General features: G+C 36.2%; 1 protein-coding gene across 1 annotated transcript; it reads right to left on the bottom strand.

The window, feature by feature from the left end:
- Nucleotides 1–13,308: 13,308 nt before the first annotated feature.
- Nucleotides 13,309–21,655, bottom strand: asrgl1 (asparaginase and isoaspartyl peptidase 1). The gene is given in 8 exon segments (XM_044135906.1): nt 13,309–15,152; nt 15,786–15,896; nt 16,506–16,627; nt 17,667–17,821; nt 17,999–18,141; nt 18,773–18,968; nt 20,312–20,351; nt 20,353–21,655. Coding segments are annotated over 8 exon segments (1,035 nt in total). The 5' UTR covers nt 20,406–21,655; the 3' UTR covers nt 13,309–14,937.
- Between the last annotated feature and the right edge of the window lie 287 nt (nt 21,656–21,942).

Genomic DNA, 21,942 nt, shown 5'->3' with positions numbered 1-21,942 from the left:
ATATCTAGCAACAAAGTTACTTTTAAGTTAGCACTCTTTAAATAAGACAAAACTAAGACATTTAGACAAGAAACTAAACCAAAAATATTTGGTAAGATTTTATGTTTTTGCAGTGTTAGCTCTGCTGAACATTCTGGTTTTTGTAAAACAGAAAAAGGCGACAATGTTGCAATTAATACCTCATATTTTTTTTCAGATCTAGCGGGAAAAATTTCTGGAAATACTCAATGTTCAGGAAGAAAGAAAAGGAATCATGAAACAAAAAGCATCCTCTTCTGTCCTCTCATGCGTCTTGTTGAACTAGTAAAATTGAGAGTTAAAAGTGTTTTAAATTAAAGGGAGTCTCAAGTTTTCAGGAATTCAGCTGTTTGCACTCACTATGTGACTCGATGCTAAATTATCAAATGATGATGAAGTCTCCCATATACTCTGGAAAACATTAAGAGACCACTTAAAAAGATCAGTTTATCTGATTTTGCTCTTTATAGGTATACGTTTGTGTAGAATGAACATTGTTCTTTTATTCTATGAACTACCGACATTCTACAGCAAAAATTTAGTATTTATTTGCAGAAAATGAGAAATGGTGGCTGTGCTTTCAGACCTCAAATAATGCAAAGAAAACAAGTTAATATTCATTTAGAAACAACAATATTAATGTTTTAACTCAGTAAGAGTTCAGAAATCAATATTTGGTGGAATAACCAGGAGGTTTTCAAAGAGGTTCAGTGCAGTGGGCGCTTTATTGTTTGAAGATTAACATAATGAATTTACCGAAGCTGTCTTTGGTTTAAAGTGAAACTCAACAAACTGTTGTACCGTCTCAGTAGTTATTTCTTTCTTCTGATTGGTCAGAAAAGCTTTCCTTTTTTTTTAGAATGTCAAAGCGTCTTCTCATAATCTATTTATTTTATTATTTAGACATTTTGGCCTGAAAACGTTCCCAGAAAAGTGATAAAGTTCTGATCAACACCCTTTTCCTGTATTTACATTCGGTTGTTTTGCCCCAGAACATCTGAACAATAAAGTGTTGGCTCCTTTGCAATTTTCTGTGTTTGAGAAAAACCAAAAACAAATGGAAAAATCTCAAGGTTAAAACCCCGACAACTAATTTGGAACAATATGCAGTTAATCATAAGAGGCAAAAACTTTTATTAATAAATAATTATAAAGGTGGTAATGAAATGCTTGTCAAAATGAGAAAAAATGCATTTTTTTAAAGGAAATGTTCAAAGTCTCAAAAGGTAAAATAATTGAAAATCTGTACAAGATCTTCAAGCTTATCAGAAAAAGTGTTCACCTTCACATGCATAACTCTGATTTCATAAGATTTCAACTGGCTGACAAAACGACTGGCAGTCTGGTGGGAACAAATCTTCAAGTAGCAAAGTGTTGGAGAATTAGGTTATTTTTAAGAATTGAATTGTTTCAGACAAACTGGAGAAATCGAAGATATCAGCATAAACTCTCAACGAGGAAGCTGGAAATTTTAAACTGACAGCTTTGATTGACTGAAGGGAACATTTGAAGGGTTTTTCACAAGGCGGTGAATAGAAATTAGGGACAGAGTGTGAGAAAAATTACATTGTTCAATTTCTCTCAGTGATGTACTTACGGTAAAACGACTTCAGCTCTTAAATTCTTTGATTATGTTAAAATATCTTTAAACTGTCAAAGGCAAAAAAACCCAGAACTGAACCCATTTTGTTTTTTCCAGGACCACTAAAGAAGCAGAAACTTTACACACGATGCACAATAAGTTTCTCAAGCTTCACAGGCTCCGTCTACCTGAACTCTGTCCAGGATTTGAACAGGAAGAAGCATTTATAGGAGTACACAGTTTGTCACATTACAACCAGAAACTTCAGTGTATTTTTACTGAAGTGGTACCAATAAATTCCAGGAAATTAGTGGATAATTGTGAAGTTGATGCTGTCTTTATCAGCTTTGAAGAGGCTGAAATTTACCTCATTGTTTGCAGGATAGCTCAAGCTCAGTTAGAGTGGATGACGAAAGTCTGTGAACGTCACATTTTCAAGAAATTGTGCAGCAGTTCTTCTGATTTTCCAGGCACATAGTTCAATTTTATATCACAATCAAGTCACTAAGGTAACTTTAGTTGTTATAGAAATGTTGTACATATAAAATATGACTTAAAAGAAATTTTAGTTAGTAATTTGACGTCTTGAAATTGGGCCTCTGTCTCTTTAAAAACTCCTGTGCTTTCTGAAACTCTGCCTTCAGGAAATTATCACAAAATGGCTCCTCTACTATAACCCTTTAAAAACATTTTTACCAGCGTTACACTAATATAATGAGCTCAGAAGATGAACAGTTTCACCAGGTGTTTCCTAATTAGTCCTGGCTAGTCTGAAGGAGCCTAGTGGGGGATTTGCAGAGAAGAGCTGATCTGTGATGCAGAAGCTTGGAAACTGCATCTCTGAGGAGGAGCTGCATTTCGAAGGCGGAGCTACGTCCAACTAGGCGTTTTGCACAGCTGGTTGCCATAGAGATTAAATGGTTTCTCAAACATGCATGAAAGAATGAAAGCAAAACTCCAGGTATGTTTTTTTTTTTGTTTTTGTTTTTTTTTTACTAAGGAATAAAATTATAACATGGTTACTTCCAAAAAAGTAAAGTTTACATAATACTGCCCCTTCAGGTGGAAGTTTATGTGTAGATGAAAGGCTGCATAGCGCTGCATGATTTTTTTAAATACTAAAATTATTTAATCTTCTACTTATTATTATTATTTATTTACTAAGGTGACTTCTTCAATCGGTAGTTCTTTTTTAAGAGTACCAGCAAAGGGAAATGAAAACATATCTACACCACTTCACAACTGTCTACTACATGTTATTTATTCTAAAATCTCAACAAGCTTGAGGTGAAACTTTGTGATTATGGCATCACTAAAGATGCTGAGTGAAAAATTAGCTTTTGATATCATTTAAAGAGTCCATCAACATAGAGAAAAGAAATATTGGTAGCTTTAAGCCTTTTTCAGAAAAGCTAATATTTTTCTTTTTCACTCTTGGGATAATACACTTCATAGAGTATTTGTACAAAACGTATTGTAAGCATGTATTGTAGCACAATGTCCTGACTCTCTTACACTCTCCTGCTTCAATATGTGTCTCCACCACAAACCATAAAAAAACATCTGGAGCAATTTGTTCATTCTCCATTAAATCCGTCAGTGCATAAAAAGGCTATTGTCAGATCGGTGTGGTAACAGAGGTGACGTAGAGGTCAAAGCCGATATACAGATGACTACAATTACTACAAAGCAAGCTTTGAAAATGATTGGTCGTCTCAGTGTTTGTGTGTGTTTTTTTTTTTTTTAACCATCTCAAGAGGCACTTGACTCACACCGCAAATTTACCAGCATGATTAAAAAGTCAAGTCAAGTTTTACAAAGCATCAAAAGGGTGAACAATTGAAGTTTGATTAGCAAACGGCTAAAGGCATTTGTTTTCTCCAGAGCATTGTTTGAGGCTGCTCTTTATTTAACAAAACATTCCTTTTAGTTCCATAAAAAAAAATATAATGTTATTGTTTGCCAAGGAACTGACATTACTAATGTAACAAGTTAATTATATTACTTTTAAGTTAAGCTTCGAATTCCAAGCAAACCAGTCATTATGTAAAATAGTTATTTATTTTTATTAGTACTTATTTGAAGCGAGGAGTTAGTTTTTCCTATTGCACGTGAACGCACCTCAGTATCGTAATCGCGTAGCCGGATGCGTGTGGAGGACGTAAAATGCCGCGCTGGGCTAGCAGGAGATAGGATGTGCAGCACTATCTGTCCAGATGTAAAACATTTTTCTTGGTTAATATATTCATTCCAGTGATTGAAGGGTTGTGTCTTTTTCTTATGTTATTATATAGAAGTTATATGTTCTACATGAGCCAAAATTACATTTCATCTAAATGTACAGCAAGCTAATATGAGTCCCTGTGTTTGTGTTATGTTACTGCAGTGGTTCCCAAAGTGTGGGGCGCGCCCCCTATAAGACAACAAACACCTCAAGGAAACTAACAAAGAATGGCTGAAATAGAAAAGAATCAAGATGTTGAATGGCATAGTCAAAGTTCAGACATCAACTTGACTGAAATATAAGTGAAAATGAACTGAAGCAATGATGTAAAGAAGAATGGATTAAAATTCCTTCTGCAATTGTGCTTCAGAGCAGCAAAGTGGAAAAATCTCTGCTTTTATTGAGATGCTAACACTTACTGGTGACAACATGATCAAGTACATTAGATTAGCAGAACTTCAATGCCACATAGCAACAAAAATTTGATTTTCCTACAACTATAAATCACAATGGAAGTGTCAAAAATTTATCATAAAGATGAATAACATTACAGCACATCAAAACCTTCTTTGTAAAATTTAACACATACAGACAGAGACATGCTAGCTCGCATTGCTAGCTTCCACAGCAACCAGAGTGGACACTGAGGACCTCCAACTCCACACAGATTGGTGACTGAGTAACTACCTTCCTGAACTGTCGAGATGAACTCAGGAGGTTAGTGCTCAGCTTGCAGGGTTTAACATTGACATGCTCTCTTTGGTCTCTCCTAAGGTCAGATTATTTCAGATGTGCAACATTTTCAGACATACTTGTCATGCATTCTTCAAGCTTCTGATATTCATAAGCAGTATGCAGCAGCAGTTTCCCTGTATCTCAGAGATACTGTCTCCTTAACATCTTAACAAACCAGCAGATATTCCAGCTGGAGTCCTGAATACTTACAGAGTCCATGGGTCGTGAAACCAGGACTCCTTTTATTAACCCTGTTGACTCACTAAGGATGAAATCTGTGGGTTAATGTTCCCCGAGTCCTGGGGGTGTTGAGTACAAGATCCCTGCACCAAGTGCTGTTTGGCAGCAAACCTCTGTATCCTACCTGTGACCAGCTAAGCTAAAACCTAATCAGTAACAACCACAAACATTTTTGGATGTTTTTCATCTGTCTGACTTTTTTAACCCCATTAAATTTAAAGTACAAGTGGAGAAAAAAGGTGAAATCTAATGTTAGAATTTAGTCATGAATAAAGTGTTACCTGTCTATTAGTTGTCCAATATTTGCAGATTAAACTATTTGTAAGTATTTTTGTAATGTGTACCTAAAATATTATAAAGAAAATGCCTACCTAGGCGCAGTGGTGTTTGACTTGCTAACGGCTAATGTTTGCTGGGTAGCCAATATAGAAATGCCATTAATTTTCTTCAAAGCTTATTTGTAAAGCAGTACAATGGCGTATTGGGGCCATTCTAGATAGACAAAAAGGAGCACATTTTTGTCAAAAATGTCAACATTTTCTAGAAAAAAAAACTGGGTTATGAGCTTCAAAAGTCTGAGATTTGCAAGAAAAAACTCCTACATTTGAAGATTAATTTTAGAAATTTTCTAGAGAAAGCTTGGAAATTTTGGAGTTTGAAAAGTTGTAAATTTCCTATAAAAAAATGTTGAAGTTGAAAATTTCTGTTTCAAAAGTTGAAAATGGTAAAATTTTTTCAAGTATTTTAATTTATTTTTGAGCTTCAAAAATTTCCAAGATTTTTTTCTAGAAATTTCTGAGATTTATCTAAAAATTTTCTCAGGTTTTTCACATTTGAAGCTCAGACGTTTCTGTGTTTTTTGTTTTCTAGAAAAGTTTTTAGATTAGAGTTCTTTCGTGGAAATTAAATTCATAATTAAATAAAATTTTCTACAGACTTAGTATTTTAGTCAGGTTGGACTTTAGATTGAATGCTTTAATGTTGAATATTATAAATAAAAACTAAACTCAGTTTCAGATTCAACGGTTTTGGCAGGCGGTAGCAGATAAAGCCTCATGCATTACTGTGTGTGCTGGGACTTTTACCCGATTCAATAAAAAGAGGACACAGCAAACTTTCTCTTTTGGGAGACCAGGAGAGAAATAATGCCAAAGTGTGTCTGATGAGCTCCTGTCTCTTTCATAGTGAAAAATATCTTGGAAAAGCTGAGGTTCTGTCAAAGTTTGGCATTATGTTGAATCAAATGCAGATAAAATATAAATGATCTGTGAAAAATGACTACAGAGACACTAATGATGACATTAATGGCTTTTTAAATCACAATGGAAGGACACTTTGTACCATTTTCTCCCAGTAAGTAAACTTTCTCAGCACACAGAGTAACTGTACTGCCAACCGGATCAGGACGTTGGGGAACAGAGGAGTCTGTCCCGTTGCGTCTGTGGTTCCCTGTTCAGTGTGTGTTGATTGTAGACATTTTGCAATGAGCAAATTGAAGCTTTTACAATCCTTACACAATATTAAATATTGGTTGTGTCCACACAACTAATATTTTCCCTTTTGCTTCAGTTTGATGCAAACTAACTGCAACTTTAGATTTCTTAGAATGGGTCGGTTAAAATAACGCGGGGGCTTGCCTTTCCTGCCTTGTTTCCACTCCGGTCATGAGTTTGACTCCGTGTCCCCTGCCCAGCTTGCAGGATGGGCCGAGAATTCAGGAAGTGGCTCCTGCCGTCTCCATGGCAACCCTGAGGTCAGCCCAGAGAGGCCGGAGACCCTTCCTCAAACACAAAGAGCTCAGAGGCCTAGATCAACACAAACAACCAGGCTAATGCACACACACACACACACACTCAACAGCAAGCACAGTCACAAGACATGAGCTGCACTCCACTCCGCGTACGAAAGCATTTCCTGCACAATCGCTATAGCAACCACATATTTTCAAAGTGCTGCATGAAGATGCACAGTTGGAATGTATGGGATCTGATCTGATAATCGGCCTGGTGCTCCACCAGCTTCTCAAAGCTCTGCTAACTGGGACCAGTTCACCCCAAACAGCTGTGTCTGGATTCAATTAGCTTGTAATTAATCAGAAGTTTCGATCGGCTGCTGGATCTGTTGCACCAACTTTTGAACTTTCACTGCCAGAGTGAATCTTCTCCTCGGAGCGGGAGCTTTTCCTCAGCCACACACATCTCCGCCTGGGAACCAAAGCGACCTTCATCCCAGGGGAGGAAAGACACAAATAGGCAGAAAGCTTATGTTTTACACACCCATTACAGATTACTTTTAATAAGTGATCTACTGAAGAACCGGAACGTTGAAGTTTTACTTCTGGGTAGATGTTTTTACGACAAAAACTAGGATAAATGAAACCCATGCATTTAATATGATGTCCTCATATGACTACGCTTCCATTTTCTTAAACGTAAACAGATCATATAGATTCAACAATTCCCTGAAGTGTAAATTACTGAAAAGATGATTTTCTTATGTTTTGGTAAACAATAAAGTAAATAAATAAATCTCAAATTGTGTTTTACTAAATATCTGCTCAGAGTATTCAAGTACGATTAGTCAAACTATTTTAGATTTTGAGCTATAAATGATGGAATGCAATCCAAATTCATTGAGATCTGTGGAAAATCTTACAAGTTTACACTAAATTGTAATCTTTTGCTGTGCATAAATACAGAAAACACTCAGTCCGGCCGCTGAATAAATTAACACACAATTACTTTAATGTCAGAATTTTAATACTAAAGTTAGAAATTTGAGAAAATAGAATTATTTTTTTTCCTGATGATTAGACTGAGCCTGACTTTCTAAAACTTTGGACCAAATTTGAACAAGATGTCATTTTTGATGTACACCAAAATCAGAATTAGAATTCCTTTCATTGTCGATGAACAAGAAAGAGAGCAGGAAATTTATGTACCTATTACTATGGAAGTTGGATATGATAAATATGACACATTAATGCCTCGTTCCTACCGGTCAGGAGACTGTTTCCGCCACCAGTTGTGTTCTCACTGGGCCGTTGGGTTTAACCTAAGCGCCCAACATTGTGACAAACATGTGATATGATTCAACTTTTACAATGGAAACAGAAAAATAATGAATCGAACCTCACCGACCCGTGACGTAGACGTAAACATATCACATCTGCAAGTCAAAAGAAGTGGGATTCCTGTGCAAAGTGACCAAACGAGCTACTATTAGCCTTTTATGCTAACAGTAATTGGCTTAAAATGGCCTTTTATGCTTTCTATAATGAGCAACAACGCAACAACAGTGTATTCTTCTATATTTTAAGCACCAAAGGAACATATCGCGTCTGCAACTATTACTAAAAAGTTCAAGGATTTAAGGATTTTTTTATTGTCAATCCACCTTTACTTGTTTGTGGTGAGAAATTTGGACTCAGGTCCCAGATTAATAAATTTAATACACCAATAACACACAAAAAAAAATAACAAGGTTATTTATGTGATATATAGATAAGTGTGTGTGTGTGTAAATAATTTATGAGATGAAGCTAAATTTGGTGCAGCTTGAGTTCAGCGGTCTGTCGGCCATCTTGGCTTTTGAGGTTGGGGTTGATTGGGGATTTGTCACATTTTGACTTCCAGTTGATTTCTCCAACGTAAAACTTTAAAGTAAAAATAAAACACATCAATACTTTTCGTCCAAGTTGGGACAATAACTGGCCAACCTGAATGTAGCCTACAACACGAACCAACAACAGTTTAAAATAGATTTCTATGGACTTTTGTTTGATGCCTTTAAAAAAAACTAACCAACTACAAAGTGTAACCTACTGGTCACTGAAAATAAAAAAATATGGATGTAAGAGGTTGGGGAGAGATGTACCACAAGGTGCTTCAGTACTATGTGTGTGAACAATTTAATGTTATAAGTAATCATTAAACCTTAATAAAACAATTTTTACTGCAGTTATTGAGAAGGTTTTAAATCTTGTTTTGAAGTATCACTAAATACCTCCTCTGCTTACTTCATTGAAAGAAAAACAAACATATTTGAATACTAATAATAATAAAAAAAATTTACACCAGACATGAATTCAGAGTTTGTGTTAAGGTGAAAGTTTTTGTTTGATCAAATCATCATTATTCTGATGATTTGTTTCTGCTGAGACATTTGGAGGTCAGATGATTACATAATAAGCCGTATATATACTTTGCAATGTTAAAACATAAGTATTGGTATCAAAATCCTTATGTTGTTAAAAAATAATATATGTATGTGCCTCATCAGCCTGATTTTGTTATTTTGAAATCATCGTATTTATTTTAAAATATTTTTCTTTTAAATTCCAGAAACTGTATGTTGCATAAGTAAATCCGTAAATCAGTGTTTTTTTGTGTGTTATTACTGTTGGTGAGAAATCTCTATTTACTAGAAAATCTGACTTTATGGAAACTTTCAGGTCATTATTCCATCTTTAAGCTCAACAATTTTCACTCTATTAGCCAAACATGCAGCTATTTTTGTGACATCAAGCCAACTTGAAAATAAACAATTTTTTGCAACAATTTTGTGCCACAACTTTTCAGATTGAGATTTATGCATTTATACAGGATTTCAGATAATCTTATCTTAAAGAAAGGGATCTTTTACTCTCTGAAATGAAGCCATTTGTTTTGATATGCAATCCATCAAAAGAAAATTACAAACATGTACGATTTTTGTCAATTTTTAATTTATATGACACAAAACAAAAGCAATCTGTCATTGTGGTAGTTCCTGAACTCTTTATTTCCTGAGGGTTCCAGTTCAGCTTTAAGTCTACTCTCGTTTTTCTCTGTTCCTCCTAACCGATCTGTCTCAACAATTGGGTATAAGTAAAACTCGCAGTTATATTTATAATTTAACGCATTTATTCTATGACGAATGCAAATATGCATAAACCTTTGTTTCCCTAGAGTTCGGCATTAAAGCTGAATAAATTAACTTAGCTTTTATTCTGCACATGTTTGGGTTTCTGGATGGATTTAAACCTTTAAGCAACACCTTTTACTTCTGCTTTTTTACCAAACTGTGGCATAAATGTAAAGAGATCTGCTGAGGGTCAGGTGATAATCTCACACAGCACATCTCTGTGAAGCAGCGGGATTAAGAAAGAGACAATAAAGTTGTTAATAAAATAAATATATGTGAAAGCTGTTACCTCTTTAAGTTTTCTTGTATTCAGCGTAGAAGCGAGTCTCCTGTCCTGTTCTGCTCTCTGTCAGCTGTCGAGGTTTTTGTAGGAAGAACGCTGGACAGAGTCCAGCCCCTTTTTATTTCCTCTCTGAATCCGTAAAGTTACTTTTACGCAACAACAGCTTTCCGAACGCGCCTGGCAGATGACCAAACAACTTATCCAAAGTTAAATCTAGAAGTGATTAGAAACAGAGCTAACATTTAATGCATCTAAAAAACACGAGTTTATAAATCTTTAACTTTTTTGTTTGTTTGTTTGTTTTCTTTAACTGACGGTGCTGTTCGTTTTATTTTGAAAGAAAACGCTGTACTTCCGGGACCGCTAAATGTGATGCGTCTAACTTGGAGCACCTTGGATTCTCACCTTGGGGACCCAAAGGATAAAGCACCCACGCGCGCAAAGCACACGCATGCGACTCCAATGTGACGTCAATCGACAAGAATAATGACTTTTTTTTCCCGTGAAAGAGTCCGCTCCGGGTCACCCACGTCCACTCAACCCACAGGCCTGATGCTTCTTTTTCTTATGCAAATTGTGCTTTTCATGCAACAATTTCAGACACAGGAAACAAAAAAATAAATAAACAAATAAACAAATGATCAGGATCGGGTCCAGAGGAAGGAATACGGAGCAGATTATGTCACCTTGGAGCCTTCATCAGTTCGTCCTTCACTCTGCTGACTGTTGGGAGATCAGCTGCGCACCGATGTCCTTTTCACTCTGCACCGATCAGCTTACAGTGATTCAGTAGCTTGGCTCATTTTCTGCGCACAGTTAGTTATGAAAAGACACTTCTTTAGTTTCACAGTGAATCTCAGAAAGCGCACAGATCCCTGAAAAATGGATCCTTAAAGCAGGGACGCCATATCAAGATCATAAATGTTCTCACGGGCCAGTTGTGCCAGGATATATTGATAAAAACCCATTAGCAAACTGTTAAAATATTAATAAATTGCTGTAAATGTAAGTAATAGAACTTCTTAAAATTAAATAATATTAAAAATCCAGGATTTTCAGCATTGCGTCCAGGATTTCCCAATTATTTTTGCTGATTTAGAAAAACTTGCAAGGAATTTTGCGACATTTGCGCTCATAGTGACTTTAAAATGAATCAACTACTTTGATATGAAGTAAGACTGAGACAGCAGTGCAGTAGAAGAAATACTGCCGCCTTCAGGGAGGAGTTATAAACCTTTAAACCAAATGTTTTTGAAAATTTTTTTCTTCCTTTATTACACAGATTGAATAATAAGTCTGTGTAATAAAGTCAAACAAAATTTTTCCCAAAAATTTGCACTACACTTTTGCATTTGTGTGAAAAAAAAAAAAAAGCATCAATCTGTTGATTTTGTGTGAATTTCCACAAACATGGAGTCATGAAAAACTGTAAGAAACTGGTTTATGTAATTTGGGCATACAGACATAAAACTACTTTGATTTTATTGAGGAGATAATATACAAGCACATAACTATTGTCTTGACAGTTCTATTTATGTGTTCCTCTGGAGACTAGAGGACCACATGAAGAGCTGAGGCGGCCAGATTTGGCCCCTGGACCTTGAGTTTGACACACATGCTTTAGAGTAACAATTACAACTGAAAAACAAATCTACCAGAAATTTAGAAAAGATTCAGTAACCTGGTTATAATTACTTCTCAAAACCTCTTTGACTTCATTTTAGCATCATTTATTTGGCAATTTGCAAAGATTAAAAGTTACAAAAGATGCTCAAGGAATACAAAACATCCAGATGACAATATCTTATGTGTACTATGGTACAGTGAAGACAGTCATTAATAATAAGAGGAAATGAGTTGACACAAACTGAATTTTTTCCAAAAACAATCCGACCTAAAAAGAGTTGACTGTGAAACACAGTGCAGCTGATTTCTGCCTTAAATGAGAGAACTCATTTTGGCTGCCTGGTATTTTCCATCACCCACATCGCTGCTGTGTTTAGAGTCCAAACTTAAGCAGCAACCCATCATTGTCAGGATCCGAGTCTAGATAAAACACCTGAAAGTGTTTACACTCCAAGCACATCAGGATGTGGGAAACAAGTGGAGAGTTACCACTCAAAACAGAGTTCAGATAGGTGATCTACACAACGTGCACACTAACAATATGTTGAGCTGTTTCCAGTAGAGCCAGTGGAAATTAATTACATGCTTAGGTTTATTATTAAGGAACACATTTTACTGTCTGCCCTCACTAAATACTGAATACTGTAACTTTACACCAAGCTTACATGATCCCACTCTGGACTAACTGGAGATTTTTCAAGCTAAAAACAGAAAACAGACAAATCCATTACATCAGGAAGTCCATTATTGGCTCCAAATAAGATTTATGCAGACTCTTTTCTCTACAGATTTATATAAAAATCAGAATGATTTTGAGTTTCAGTCTCTTCTGGATGTTTTTCTGCTGGTCAAGGTCTGTACTGGTGGCAACAAAACTCTGATGCAGGACTCTCTTGAATGTCTTGAAGCTTTTCTCCCTGAAGCTGAATTTCTTGTTCAATTAGAGGATTTTCCTACAACTGCAATATCACAACCAGCAATTTCTTGTGTTTCAGGTCATTTTGATGCAACGCAAAAAAATTAGAAAATACTTCCTTACCCCAAAGTGACATTAAATGGTACGGAGTAACTGATCAAATTATCAATCATTTAATATTTAAAAATCACATAACCAGACAGACCGAAACGTAAAGTTAAGAGGAAATTCTGGTATTTTAAGGACAAAAATGACAATAAATTATATAAGTAACAAAAAAAAATAATAAAAATAAATTTTTTTCCCCTCCAAATCTGTTTCTTTAAAGTTTTTGAGGCAAGTAGTGGAAATTTTGTGACAAAAGACAAGTTTAGAAATTGTCACATATTTTCTAGAAGAGAACAGGTCAAAAAGTTGTGACTCTTCTTTCTTTCTTATATACAATATCCCTAATTATATCAAAAGAGTGGCTGCACAGTGGCGCACTTGTTGTCTTGCAGCAAGAAGGTCCTGGGTTTAATTCCCGGCCCGGGGTCTTTCTGCATGGAGTTTGCATGTTCTCCCTGTGCATGGTGGGTTCTCTCCGGGTTCTCCGGCTCAGTCCAAAAACATGACTGTCAGGTTAATTGGTCTCTCTAAATTCTCCCTAGGTGTGAGTGTGTGTGTGAATGGTTGTGTGTCCTGTCTGTTTTCTGTGTTGCCCTGCGACAGACTGGCGACCTGTCCAGGGTGACCCCGCCTCTCGCCCGGAACGTTAGCTGGGGATTGGCACCAGCAACCCTCCCGACCCCATTAGGGACAAAGGGTGTGTAGAAAATGGATGGATGGATGGATATTAAAAGAGTGATTTCTGAGGAACGTTTTCACAGCTTCACCTGTGCTAATAATATGTTGGCAGCGCAAACAAAGCTTTAATACATATGCATCATATAAGCTGCTATAATGGATTTTGTGTTCCATTAAGTTGTTTTTTTGCAAAGAAATGTTCACAACAACCACGTGAAAACTACCAATAAGACAAAAAAGTGTGATTTGAGTCATGGGCTCCATTGTTTTTATTGTACAACGCAATTGCACAAAGGAATAAATCGATATATGAACGGGACATTCTTTATCAAATCAAACAGATTATAACAATTTGAAATAAATGACACAAAATAAATTAAGAGTTGTATTGCACAATTAAAGTAAATATTATAAAGTACCCTATAAAACATCTAAAAAAATTACAATTACACAACGTAAATCTCAAGTTTTTCATTTTGTCAGCATGAGGAAACAGCACCCCCTAGTGGATCGGACATGTTAGCACTACTCATCAAAATACATAAATGGCGTTCATAACAGATTAACACATGCTGGCTTATAAGAGTTTCTCAATAAATCAGAATATCACAGAAAACTAATTTATTTGAGTGATTAAGTTCAAAAAGTGAAATTTACAAATAATAAAGATTAATTACAGACAGTGCAATATATTTCAGGTTTATATGTCCAATAATTTGGATTATTGTGGCTTGCAGTAAATTAAAAGCCCAAGTAGTAAAATGAGTCTGTTGGTGAGATGTACCACCAACAATCTGACAAAAATGGTTTTATTGGCTCTTTTTAATGCTTCAATCTGAGAAACTCAGTTGTAGTAAACTATAATCATCTAAATTAAGATAAAAATATCACTCACGTTGCAGTAAATACCTTTTTGGTTTGGTTTTTCTTCACCAACATTCAGCAAATGATGAGCAGCACTTCACCAGTACTGATGTGAAGAGAAAAAAAACACTTTGTGCAGATCATTGATTCAGTGGTCAAAATTAAATACTGTTTAACCTGAAGGGCTTCCTCAGAAGCTTAAAAACTGAGCAGCGAGTTATACATCTTTTTTTTTTTTTCCCACCAGGGGGTCTTTTTGTGGGCTCTAGTGTCTCTTATATGACAGTAGGCTGACAGGAAAGGGAGAGAGAGGGGAGAAGACATGCGGCAAATGTCGCCGGGTCCGGGAATCGAAACCGCGACGAGGACTCAAGGCCTCCAAACGTGGGTCGCGCTATCCCCTACGCCACCACAGCCCGCTCAGCGAGTTATACATCTATTGTGAATTTGATTATTTTGCTCTAGTTTCTCTAGCGACAGAAACTCTGCAATGACATTTTAAATGATTATTACAAAGAATCACAGAGTGTCATTAGCGTTTCTGGAAATTTCTCACTTTTCTTTGGATCGGCTCAGATATGTGCACAGTTGATTGTTTATTTTAATGACAAAACTAATTAATTTTGTTCCTCTTTTTGTCTTCTATTTGATTTTAAACATCAACATTAAACCAAATCAATCATTATTTGGTCACCTGAAGCCCACCTCCAGCTGTATTATTTTGTTTATAGCTCCACTGACACAGACTGGGCCTGGTGTCAGTGAGCATCCTCGATGATTTGGGTGAAGTGTTCTCCCGTGTACAGACCGTAGTGCAGCGTGTCTTTCTGCGCCGCGGCCCACGCCATTTGGCGGCTGGAGAAGCGAGCGGCCCAATTGCCCTGCGGATCCACGGTCACGACCCCTCCAAGTCCCCCGACTCTGGACTTCATGTGGGCCAGACCCAGATCACTGGCAGCCTCAGCTGACTGGCCTGGGCAGAGAGAACAGAGCGTTACATAAAACACAACAACCCTGTGGTTCGCTTCCACCAGTCAGCGCTAAACGCATACTTAGTTTTCTCCAGTCTGGGGTCTGTTTTAGTGGAACAGGAAGGCTTCCTCTTAACAGCACATACACAAGGGTGATTGACAGCGCTAAGACCCTCCTCTTGTACCAGATTGGTTGTTTCTGGGGGAATTTTCTCATATTTTGTCTCATACTGTCGAAACATAGTGACAATTTCATCAAATATGTAGAAAAGTTACATTCTGCAGCTTAATAGTTTACTGCACACTGCTACATACTGCCCCCCTCTGGGCATCTTGCAAGTAACATAGCATGAAGAAGCTGCATGTTGTATGTGATGAGAATCATTGTATGCTCAGAGGAGGAAGAGCCACTCAGATGTTTGTAGATGCATGTTTAATTTTGTTTTTGTATTTTAAAGATGATTTTATATTTCTTGTTTTGCATGTTTGTGTTTTTTAATCTAACTATAGACATGAAGTCTGTTAATATAGTTTGATTTATTGTTGTGTTTTTCACAGTGCACAAATCCCAGTTCATCCATTCAGAACTGATTTATTTGAACTGGCTCCCTGTTCAGCGTGGTCGTGAGCGTTACCTTGCTCCATGTGGAACAGGATGTGTCTCGCCAGCGTGACCTTCATGATGGCCTCTCCGTGGCCCGTAGTCGACACGGCTCCTGACATATTGTCAGCATAGCCGCCACTGCCTGAAACAAACATCACAACAACATGGGCGCATGTTTAAGACTCATATTTACTCTTTGTTTAGTCAAAAGTCTATTGAACTGTTGGAGCCGTTTGCTTCTAACATAAAGAAAAGTGTAATATGTAATTCTGTTCAGGAAATGAAACATGGGGTGTCTTTTTTTCTATAAGTGTGAGGTTACAGGACATGTTTTTAACATGCTGAACTCTGACTCTGCTTTGTTTACCAACTAATCCTATAAAACAATAGTCCAGATCTGCTGGTTAAAGTTTAACAGAGTCTTGAGAAAGAGGAACATTTGGCAATAAAAACTTCTGAGCTGACTTCATTTATTGTTTTACAAGAGGAAGAACAAAAGATGCATTTAGTTATTGCTTAACATTCTCTCTTCAAATGCCAGCTATCACCCATCCATACTTCATAACCTCTAAAGGTGTGTTAACACAAGGCCAGTGATATGAGGTTTTGTATCTAGAGAACTCTGCAGTAATGAAGCGAACAACGAACTCCTCAAAGTATTCTGGAGTCGAATGTTTGTGCATCTGCCTCACAGCTGAAGCTTGGCCAAAACCAGGTCACCTCATCATCAGCTGCAGGTGTGAGGACTGACCAATGCAGGGGGTGTCGCCCACTCGGCCTTCCATCTTGTTCAGCAGTCCTCCGGTGGAAGTCGCACACGCTACGTTGCCGTCGGTGTCGACTGCCACCGCTCCAACCGTCCCCATCTTCCCCCTAAACGAGGAAACAGGTCAGCAGAGATTAACATCAAATATGAACAACAGCTTTCTATATATAATTTAAAAAACATTTAGTCTTTTTTTAGTATAGATTCTTAAAATAAAGTGTAAAGAGACATTTTTTATGGAGTACAATCTGCTCCAACTTCTGTATTAGTGCTACTATTCATTAATCATCATTATTGTCATGATGGCAAAGATTAAGAGCAGCAGATGTTTCTGATTATCCTAATTTATCATGACATGCTACAAGCACAGGTTAGGAAATGCTAAAAAATGTGGTGAAAAACAACATTTCTTATATAAAAGCACACAAGATATTTTTTGCCATCTCTTCCATAAAGATGTTTTAGGCAAAAAAATCACTTGAATTGTTAAATTATTTATTTCTGATCTAAATGTTTGGATCATATTTACGTGTAATTGGAACCCATACAAACTTGGGTTATATGAGTGTGCCTCATATTTCTACTATTATTAAAACCATTTAAAAAAATCTATGGAGACCTGTTCCTCATTTTAGTTGGGTGACTATTTGTGAGTTTCACTAAAGATAAACAAAAAGACAACATCATTTATCTCAATTACTACTACACTGCAAAAACACAAAATCTTACCAAATATTTTTGGTCGTCTTTCTATGCAAATATCTTAGTAAATTTGAAGTAAGACACACTTAACTCAAAAGTACCTTTCCAGCAAAACATAGAAACTTGTTTAAAGTAAATACTTCGCTAATATTGATGAAAAAATACTTGTTCCATTAGCTAATAAATAAATTTATACACAAGGGAAAAATGTCTTTTAACAAGTGAAATAATCTGCCAATATAACAAGTACTTCTTCATTAAAATTAAGAAATCATTTACTTAAAACAATCCTCTGTATTTTGCTAAAAATGTACTTTTAAGTTAGTTTTGTCTAATTTCAAGTGCACTAAGATATTTGAAGTAGAAACGAGACCCAAACTATTTGGTAAGATTTTGTGTTTTTGCGTTGAATCTTTAATGAAATCCAGAAGAAATTAGCTTTACATTTGGCACTCCACAGGGTTGGCATCCGGGGCCAGGTTTTTCTTCCAGCGCATGCGGGAATACTCTGTGATGAGGGACTCCTGAGGAACCTCGGGAACGCCCACAGAGCGAGCAAACTGATTGGCACCCTCCGCCGTCAGACAGGCATGGCTGGTCTGAAGGAGGGGTCAAAGGTCGCATTGGTGACATACATTCACAGTCAATGTTTCCTGAACACTTTTAGGACATTTCTACAACTATAATGTTTTTCTTTTCAAAATGAGTAACAGAATCACTTTGAACAGTTTTATAATGTCTATTTAAAATAAACAAAAGCGTCCAGATGGTATCACCTTGACCATGACAAGTCTGGCCAGCTGGATTGGGTTAGCTATGTTGCGGACGGCAGACACGGCGCCGCTGCTCAGCGTTTTCCCGTCCATCACGAGGGCATCCATCTCCACCTCCCCCTTCATATTCAGCACTGAGCCACATCCTTAAAAAACATGAGAAATGACTGAGTTTGTGGAAGAATCTTGTGGAAAACGTCAAACTTAGGACAGGACAACATTTTCTTGTTTTTCCACATTTTGAGATTTTAGTTTGTTTTTTTGTTCTTGAAGACACTTTCAGCTTGTCAGATGGTATCCCTTCATGCTAGAAAAACAGCAATCATTATTAGAAACTATTTGTTGCTGGCAAAAAATTCCTTATTTTTGCTTTGATCCCAATTTTACTTCAATGCAGTGTTGTTAGAAGCAAAATTTAAGAACTCAATTTAATCTGGGCATACAGATGCACTCAAATTAATCTGATGCTAAACTTAGGCTAGCTCTGTACTAGTAGACTCTATAATCCAACAATCACTAGAATCTCTCACCTTGATATTTTTAATAATGCACAAAACTGCTTTTTTAAGGTTTAATATTCTTAGCAGTAGAACATGAGAACACAAGTCATTATTTAAACTTGATTTTAGCTCTAATAATCTACAGACAATGAGAATTCTCACCACAATATCCAAAGCTGAAGGTGTCCACTGCATAGCTTTTTGCTGCATAGATATATTAAAAGAACTCTTGCGTAGCAGGAGCTAGTTTTAGGTGGCCATCTCATTTTTACAATACCTGCATTGAAAGATGGATTATTCTCCAGTAGCAGAACTGCCTCCACCACAGCATCCATACTGCTGCCTCCTCCCTGCAGGAGTGCATACGCTGACCTCGCTGCAGAGCACACTCCTGAGATGGACAGGTCTGAGCGCTCTTTGGGTATGTGACCCGCCCCCCCATGGACCACCACGACTGGCAACATGGCAGTCCCCTGGAAAAATACATCCCAAATCTCAAATGTGTTATTCAGATTTACACCAAATAAAAACACACACGTACATCTTTTTTTCCTCACTCTCTAAAGTTGAGTCAGTGCAAATTGCCCTTGTTTTAGATCAGACGGAATTAGCAAAATTATTATTATTGGTAAATACCACAATAATGAGAGAGAGAATATTTATTAATGTCTTCAAAATTAGGTATTTACATACAATTAGCTTTAGGTAGCATTGACTTTGAACTGAATGGCTTGGGCTAAACGTTTTGTGTTTCTTCCTCACAGTAGTTAGCTGGAATTTTGGCCCATTCCTCCTAACAGAAATTGGATCTTTATGTTGACCAATAGGAGAGAAGCTAGCTCTGAATTCCCACCCACCAGGACCCACTGCAGGCTCCTTCCCCTACTGTTATTTTACATCTAAAGAGTCAGAAGAAAATAAACAAAAGAGAACACAAAGAAAGTAGAAATAAATCTGTAAATAAACAGACAAATGAGAAAACAGGAGGCAAAAAATTAAATGGCTAGAGGAAATATCTACAGGAGAAAATTAATGTATGACATAAAAGTCACATGCAAAAAAAAAAAAAAATGAAATTAAAAAAGCAAATCTAATAAAACTAAAATTAACAGGTTAAAAATAAAATAAAAAAGTAATATGTTAAACTAAGACTGTTGAAAATTATATGCAAATATCAACCTATGTAACTGTATAATCACATAAAATGGGTAAGTTTTTAATTTTTATACACTATTAAGTGCATTAATTACATTATCAAGTATTTTTTTTATGGAATATTTACTTTTTTTTGTTGCTAATTCTGGCAGGGTGGGTCCTCCATATAAATCCATATATTAGTTTTCCTTTTTGAAATGCTTTTTTCCTTAAAAAGTTTAATTTCAAAGATGAAGAAATGTTGTTTTTGTCACAGTGGTAACACCGGTTATACTAGCTGTGCCAAACCAAGCCTTTGCATTCAATAAACCGTAAGTAAACCACACTTACGCACATTTGCAAATTAAGAACAAGTGAATTTTCTAACGTTAAAACCATTATTTAGGCAAGAACAATAAACAGTTATCATGTAAAAAAATAAAAATGTATAAATAAAAATAAAACAGAGGAATAAGGACACGGGAAAAAAACAGCGGGCAGTGCAAGGTTTACATTACACTGCTGTATCCAATAAAACCTAAAGACTGACCTAATTCCTTATTAGCTTTCTGAATCCAGGAAGAGCGATGTAATAACTACAACTCACCAAATGTTCACATCTACATCAACACGACCTTTAAATATCACTAACACAAATGGAATAATATACATTTTTTCTTACCAGAATATTCCCGTGACTAGAAGGAAAGCTAGCAGCTAGCAAGACTGCATCCGGAACTCCACAACGAGCCGTTCAAAATAAAAACCCTTTGCATCTGACGCAGCTTTTATTTTGTTAACTGACAGAATTAGCTTAACAATGTGAAGAATATACGTGATTTAGAGAACATCAGTTGAGTTGAAACAGGTACAGAGCGTTTTACTGACATATTTCTGAAGCTTGAGTAAATAAGTTTTGTGGTTTGGATTAGCGTAAAATAGAATAAAATACGATTTCCAAGGATATCTATGTTGGCTTCAGAGCCAAACTTGCCAAGAACAAATCAACAAATTAGAATATGTATTATTTTCAGTCAGCCTTTCAAAAGCTAGTTTCACTTTGTGGTTTTCTCTAAATGTTAGCCTTAATTTAATTAAAGCTGACGAATTAAATATCAGCACAAATATATTTGTTTGTAAAATATCAAAAGGTATTCTTGTGCAAAAAGTTAGGAATTTCCCAGTATTGTTTATTTGTTTAATGTTCATGAAATCTGTCTTACAAATGCAGTTAAAAGCTGGATTTTGGAGGATCCTCTCGGCTGCACAGTGAGCTGACCATGGTGCTGAAATGGGCAGATTTCTGATTGTACTTTTAATTTACAGCATTGCCCAATCATATGACCAGTAATTTTAGTAGTAGCTCAAAGACTCTTAAAAGCAAGCTCATCAAATTCATAATATAGCTAATGGGGCCAGTATTTAAATTATTGGGCCCAGATGTGATTCTAAAATCTCTTGCTGATAAATTCAACCTCCAGCTCCTCGTTTGTGGAAGTATCTGCATGCCTACATGTTTTAGTTTACACTCACTTGACCACTGCTAACCACTGAGCAGTCCCATCATGGGCTATAATTATAATATTGCTCAGTGACATACTGTAAATGTCATATAGCTGTATGGTGTGATTATATAGGAAACCTCAGGCTCTCTCCAGAATAGTTTCTCAGTGGATTATGAAACAAGAAAGAAAATATTATACAATTTCTAGATTTATACAATTCTATATGATAAAAATTTCCCCTTAAATGTTCTATTTTCCTAAAGTACCATGTCAGAGTTTATAACTTTCTATCTTTGCTTAGTTAGCTCTCTGAATCACCTTTGTCAGTAATGACGTTATTTAACAAACTTCCTTTTATTTCCTCCAAATGGACACAACTTATAAATATCAAATAACAAATATCTTTCTGACAGTCTCATCTGTTATGATTCATTCAGATGGAAATTTTTCATTGCAGCTTAAGCCATGCATCATTTATCAGATACAACAAAATTATTATTATTATTATTATTATTATTATTATTATTATTATTATTGTTATTTTATTTTTGTAGCTTAGAGGCAAACCATTGTGCGTGATGGTAGTGTAACAAATCACCTGGTGCACATAGTAAAACAAATATGCAGTGGCAGCATCAGGCTTTGGAAAAATGCTTCTTCAGCAAATGCAGGAAAGCTGGTGAGAGTGGATGAGAAGATAAATGGATAATTATAGAGGAATCCTGGAAGAAAACATTGAATCACACCCCACTTTGTGTTGGTCTATGACATAAATACACAAAGTTTTGTGGTTGTAATGTGTTAAAAT

The sequence above is a fragment of the Gambusia affinis genome, linkage group LG13 (assembly GCF_019740435.1).
Source record: "Gambusia affinis linkage group LG13, SWU_Gaff_1.0, whole genome shotgun sequence".
Taxonomy (NCBI): domain Eukaryota; kingdom Metazoa; phylum Chordata; class Actinopteri; order Cyprinodontiformes; family Poeciliidae; genus Gambusia; species Gambusia affinis.
Note: the sequence above shows the minus strand (reverse complement) of the source record. Positions and strands in the feature narration are given on the sequence as shown.